Source organism: Cheilinus undulatus, linkage group 8 (assembly GCF_018320785.1).
Source record: "Cheilinus undulatus linkage group 8, ASM1832078v1, whole genome shotgun sequence".
Lineage (NCBI taxonomy): Eukaryota > Metazoa > Chordata > Actinopteri > Labriformes > Labridae > Cheilinus > Cheilinus undulatus.
In genome coordinates this window covers 3,675,267-3,681,266 of record NC_054872.1, presented here as the reverse complement: position 1 = coordinate 3,681,266, position 6,000 = coordinate 3,675,267, and the positions used below count along the sequence as shown (strand labels likewise).

At 41.4% G+C, this 6,000-nt stretch overlaps 1 protein-coding gene across 1 annotated transcript in view; it reads left to right on the top strand.

Moving 5' to 3' along the window:
- Positions 1-908: 908 nt before the first annotated feature.
- Positions 909-6,000, top strand: part of wdr26a (WD repeat domain 26a) — a 29,607-nt gene continuing 24,515 nt past the window's right edge. Inside the window, exons 1-3 of the mRNA XM_041792502.1 lie at positions 909-1,785; positions 4,266-4,365; positions 4,451-4,507. Of these exons, the coding sequence (XP_041648436.1) occupies positions 1,475-1,785; positions 4,266-4,365; positions 4,451-4,507 (468 nt within the window). The 5' untranslated portion in view covers positions 909-1,474. The remainder of the gene's footprint in view (positions 1,786-4,265; positions 4,366-4,450; positions 4,508-6,000) is intronic.

Here is a 6,000-nt window from a genome sequence, read left to right as displayed (position 1 = left end):
GATGTTTCAGATGTTGTTCTCTTTTATTCTTCGTCTCATGTTTAGTGGACTGGATGAAAGCTCCCGTAGGTTCAGCTCTGCTTTAGTCCTCATTTTGAACTTCTCTGTCCGTCCGTTGGTGTGAACTCTCTCATTTCACTCGTTTGTCTTCATGATGTAAGTTGATTAATAAAATTTCATACAGACGAGGCTCTGAGTCTTCATTTCTGCACACAATTTTACAGCATCAATTTAATCATTAAGCTCTGGAAAGAAAACCTTCAGCATCTAGATTCACTTCTAAACCACCTTTGAATGTAAAATATGAACAACACAAAACAGAAGAAAAAAGACAAAATTGACATAATTTTAAACAAAACTCAAAAAAATGGGCCGGACAAAATGATTGTCACCCTTTTAAAACTGTGGGTAAATTTATTATTTCCAGCATGTGATGCTCATTTAAACTCACCTGTGGCAGTAACAGGTGCTGGCAATCTAGAAATCATACCTGAAGCCAGTTAGAATGTCTAAAAGTTGACTCAGCCTTTTTCTTGTGTGCTTGTGTGTGTCACACCAAGCATGGAGAACAGAAAGAGGAGGCCAGAATTGTCTGAGGACTTAAGAAGCAAAATTGTGGAAAAATATGAACAATCTCAGTGGACAACTGTTCAACTAACTATTGAATGCTGTTTTCAGCTACTTTTATGCCATTTTATGCTATTTTCAGCTATTTATGTGCTTTTGGCTATTTTCTAGTAGTTCTTCCACAATTCAGCTCTCAGCATCCCCACACAATTTCAACTGAAATTGCAATTTTGATCTAGTTAATTGAATATTTTCCTCTGGCTGTTTTTCCACTTATTTTTCAAAATATGAGTAAATGAGATTTGACAACTATTGACTTCTGTTTTTATTTACATTTAAAAAAAAAACAACCTTTTTTTGGAACAGGGATTAGATTTTTTTTTTTAAGAAATGAAGAGTGTATAAAACACATAAAGACAGACATTAATTTTGAAGGTGCTTAACAAATATTTTTTTTAAAGTTATCAACTTTTGAAAGAAAACAGCAACATTATTATTATCGATAATAAATTAAAACCTGGAGTTCATTTTTCAGAGCCTGTCCTTCAGTGCCCTCTGTCGGTGACGCAGCTCACGCACACCAACGTGAAGGAATTTCCGCTGACGTCAGTGCGTCAGTCCATAACAAGGCTGCAGCTGTCTGAGAGCAACAATAACAAGCTGTACCGAACTCTTTCACGGAGATTTACCGGGCTGACAGCGAACACAACCACCGATGATCCCACCATGAACCGGAGCCTCTGAGCGCGGGAAAGCCCGGACATCCACCTGGCACAAACCCGGGAACCCGCCGACACCGACTCACTCCGAGGCCCGGGCTGCATCTGGGTCAGTGGGCCTGTCTGTCCCGATCCCCCGCCGTGTCCTCCTGTTACTCTCACATCTGGAGCCACCGTGACCCGGGACAATGCAGGCTAACGGAGACAGAGACCAAGACACCGAGCGGGCCTGTAGGAACGGAGCTCAGAACGGAGAGACCGAGTCCGAGTCCTCCTCCTCTAACGGGCTGCTGTCCACCTCCAACAACAGCAACTCCGTCAACAACTCCGTCAGCAACAACAACAACAACCACAACAACGTCCCGGTCCAGACCGGGTCCAACAGCGCCGGGAGTCCGGCGGAGGTCAGCCCGGGACTGAAGAAGAAGAAGAGGCTGTCCCAGACCGAGGAGGACGTGATCCGGCTCATAGGACAACACCTGCACGACCTGGGGCTCAAGTAAGTCACCGAACCGAGCCGAACCGAGCCGAGCGCAGCCGAACTCAGCCGAACCGGGCTGTCAGAGCAGGAACGTTTACCTGCAGAGAGAACTGAGCTGGATATGGAGCCAAAATATAGATATTTATAGATCTGTGTAAGAATGTATATTTATAATTACGAAATAATAAATAAATGTCACATTATCAGTGATAAACTCTGATAAAATTCCCTAATAATCAATCCTAACTAACCCTCAGACCTCAATAACAAAATGTTCTTTTAAACTTCTGAGTGACAGAAATGTCCTCATCCATAAAAATACCTTTAAATTAATATAAATCAATATTATTTTCTACTTTATAGACTCTGATCTTGTCACCAGCTTCAATCCTTTTTAATCAGAATTAATTATTTAATCATTTTATTTGATTTGGCCTTTTAAAGGCCAGTTTACATTCCAAATTTTATTTGTGTACAACCCAAAAAAATGGCTTAATTTCCACACACACAGCAAAATCTAAGTCATCATATTAACACTCTCAGAGGTAATAATAACACACTGAAAGTGTCTCTGTAAGGGTGGGAAATGAATCTAAATTTAGATTAAATCGTAATATGACCTGATGTAATCTTCATATCGTGAAAGGTGCGATATGTCTATGGCCGAAACGTGTCAAACGACAATTTGACAGCAGTGGTTCTCAACCTTTTCAGCCCGCAACCCCTGAAATAAGGGGGCCAGAGACTGGGGACCCCCACTGTACCTGAAGGTGGTTGAACACAGCCATGCACAATTTGGAATAGTCAAGTGCAGAAAAGGCCGGCCATAAAGGGGGATAAATGGAAGAGCTTTCTGGAGCCCAGCCAAACTGGGGGCTCATGGCGGTCAGCAAAAACCATGGTCCATTGTAAAGTTAAGCTGTGATATCCATATGTCGTATTTAATATTTACAAAAGACCATTCTTATCAAAGAAACAAATATCTTTTTTAATCATTTGTGTAGTTAATAGTCTTCTTAAAATGTAAATCCCCTTTGTTAAAGGGATACTTCAACATTTTGGCAAATTTGCCCATTGCCATAATCCCTATAGTCTTGGTAATAGGTTCGTTACCTTTAGTTCTCCGTGCAAGCTATTTTTAGATCGGCGCTGCCGAGTTCGGAGCTGCTGTACCAACTCAATGGAGTCTACGGTATTCCGGCTTTACCTCATCAAACTCATCAAATACACAATCCAACAACTCCAAAAGGCTCTTGTGGACTAGTTGTGACCTGTACATTTACCATGCTGCGATCGTCCGAGTTTTTCTTGTTCTGTCTGGTCTGGAACCCTCACCTGATGTCAGCGGCATGTCTCCTGACCAATAGGAGAGCTTTTGCTCTCTACCCAGTAGCTGACACACAAATACAGATGAAGTTATGCCACAGAGGAGAGCTCCAGATGAGGACAGGACATGATTTCTGCATAGAGAAGCGCTACCAGCACTGTTAACAGCTTTGACAACCAATCAAATCAGGGAAAATCAATTTTGATGGGTGAAGTTTGCTGCTGAAAAAAAACTCCTGCACTGGATTTTAGCATGTCTAAAAACCTCTCTGTTTTAGCCCAGCTCAGAAAAACGTATTTCTGTGTCTGTGGCTTTAAATGTTAATGAGCTGTCTGACTCCACCCCTGACTCCATGGATGTGGCTCTCCTGATCCAACTGAGAAGAAGATCAGGAGAGGAGGGAGGAACTTCCTTCCAAGTGGGGAGGGCCAACCGAACCTAGGGGCGGGGCTAACTCCCTACATTACATCATGAGGGGAAATCTGAGAAGGCTTGTTTCAGCACACATTTTCTGAAAGGTGGAGAAAGAGGGAAATGGCTTTTTTGGTACTTGAAGAGATTGTGGACAGGCCAGGGGCACATATTTTTGTTATTTAAGCTTAAAAAAGCGATTTTTGTGTAATATATCCCCTTTAACACCCTGATTGTAGAGACACATTTAGGTATAATAGTTGAAAAGCTCATAGAATAACAGCATCAGACATGGATTAAAAGCCGTCTAAAGTCTGCGGACTCAGACATATGGTCTGTTTCCACAAGGTGATCTGGTTTAGTTCAGCCCAGTTTGTACTAGTAAAGCCTGATCTTTCTTCTTGTCCGCCTAGTCTATCTGGTTTGATGGGAAATCTGTCTCTTTTTAGAGATCTGGATCATTTTGCTCAGCTCAGTAATAAGTATGGCGATGTTTAAATTAACATTGCCAATGTTTTTGTGCACTTAGAACAGTTAAAATGTGTTTTTCTGTCATTTATGACTAATGAAAAAGAAAAAAGACCCATTTCTGGGTGTATAGACCGCTACTTTATTTGCCGTGGATCCAGCCAGATGTATAGATTTATGAATTTATCTGATTCATTTATTATTGATTTATCTGATTGTGTATTAGGATGTTTGATTGCTATTATAAAGGCTGATATTTTGAAGTTAATTGAGGATTGCTCTGTGTTCACAGTCAGACGGTGGACCTCCTGATGCAGGAGTCTGGCTGCAGGCTGGAGCATCCTTCTGCTACCAAGTTTCGTAACCACGTCATGGAGGGAGAGTGGGATAAGGTGTGTGCTCTAGCTTTATATCAAATACAACTGAAAACACAGATTTTTAGCTTATTAAATCCATGATTGTCCTCTCTTTTTCCAGGCTGAGAGTGACCTGAATGAGCTGAAGGCATTGATGCACTCTCCGAGCGCCATCGTGGTGAGTTACAAACGTCAAAATAGAAACAAGCTGTATGATCAAATCAGATATATAATCAAGCGATGTACAATCTACAGTCATGGATGAAAGTATTGGTTCCCCCTGGAATTTGTCAAGAAAATACACAATTTCTCCCAGAAATTGTTGCAATTACAAATGTATATGGTATTCACATGTTTATTTCCTTTATGTGCATTGGAACAACACAACAAAGCAGAAGAAAAAAGCCAAAATTGACATAATTTGACACAAAACTCAAAAAATGGGCTGGACAAAATTGTTGGTATCTTCAACTTAATATTTGGTTGCACCCTTGGGAAAAAATAACTGAAACCAATCACTTCCTATAACCATCAACAAGCTTCTTACACCTTTCAACTGGAATTTTGGACCACTCTTCTTTTGCAAACTGCTCCAGGTCTCTCAGATTTGAAGGGTGCCTTCTTGCAACAGCAGTTTTGAGATCTCTTCATAGGTGCTCAATGGGATTTCGATCCGGACTCATTGCTGGCCACTTCAGAACTCTCCAGCTTTGTCTCCAACCATTTCTTAGTGCTTTTTGAGGTATGTTTGGGGTCATTGTCCTGCTGGAACACCCATGACCTCTGACCCAGACCCAGCTTTCTGACCCTAGGCCCTACATTGCGGCCCCAAATTTTTTGATAGTCTCCAGATTTCATGATTCCTTGCACACAGTCAAGGCACCCAGTGCCAGAGGCAGCAAAACAACCCCAAAACATCTTTGAACCTAGGCCTGGGCGACATGACCTAAAAATCATATCATGGTATTTTTCTTGTCTTTTACAATACAGTATTATATCACGGTATTACAAAATTAAAATGAGATAATGCTTTTTAATCCAGATTCAAATGTTATTAACCCCCTTCTCCCCTTAAAACAAGCCTTTGATGGCATACTCAATATGTCTCCAAGTATAGGAACACAGAAAACATGTTTTATTTTTTTTAGTCTCTCTAGGTTTACTTCTGTCTCTCTGCTCTCCAAGGTTACATTTCATCTCTAACCTGATGAGGTGTGTTAAGCTGCTAATGACTTGAACACGTTTCCTGGTGAAGGCATTCACAATAAAAGCATTTCAGAAAAATAACAACCATGGACTTTTATTTTGAAGAGCTTGACGGAAGTATTGTGTTTAGCACTGAGATGGCTTAGCTTTGGCTGTCGTTCGGAGAATACGGCTAGTTTACAGCAGCTTTTCTGACCTCATTTGGGATGGCTCTGGATCTTTGACTCACGGTGGACTTAGAAAATAAAGTCATAAGTTAAAATAGACTTAAATGGTTGTTTATGCCATTGTAAGAGGGGGCGCTGCTGTGCTGGCCTCTGCGGCCAGCCAAAGCAGCACTTAGCTTGTGTGCTAAGTGCCTGCACTAGCCCCATGCAGGCTGACAGAGACAGCACACTGACTAAGTTGCGGTACAGCCATCAGACTTTGAGAGGAAAAAACACGTGTTTTTGCCTGCTAACTCAC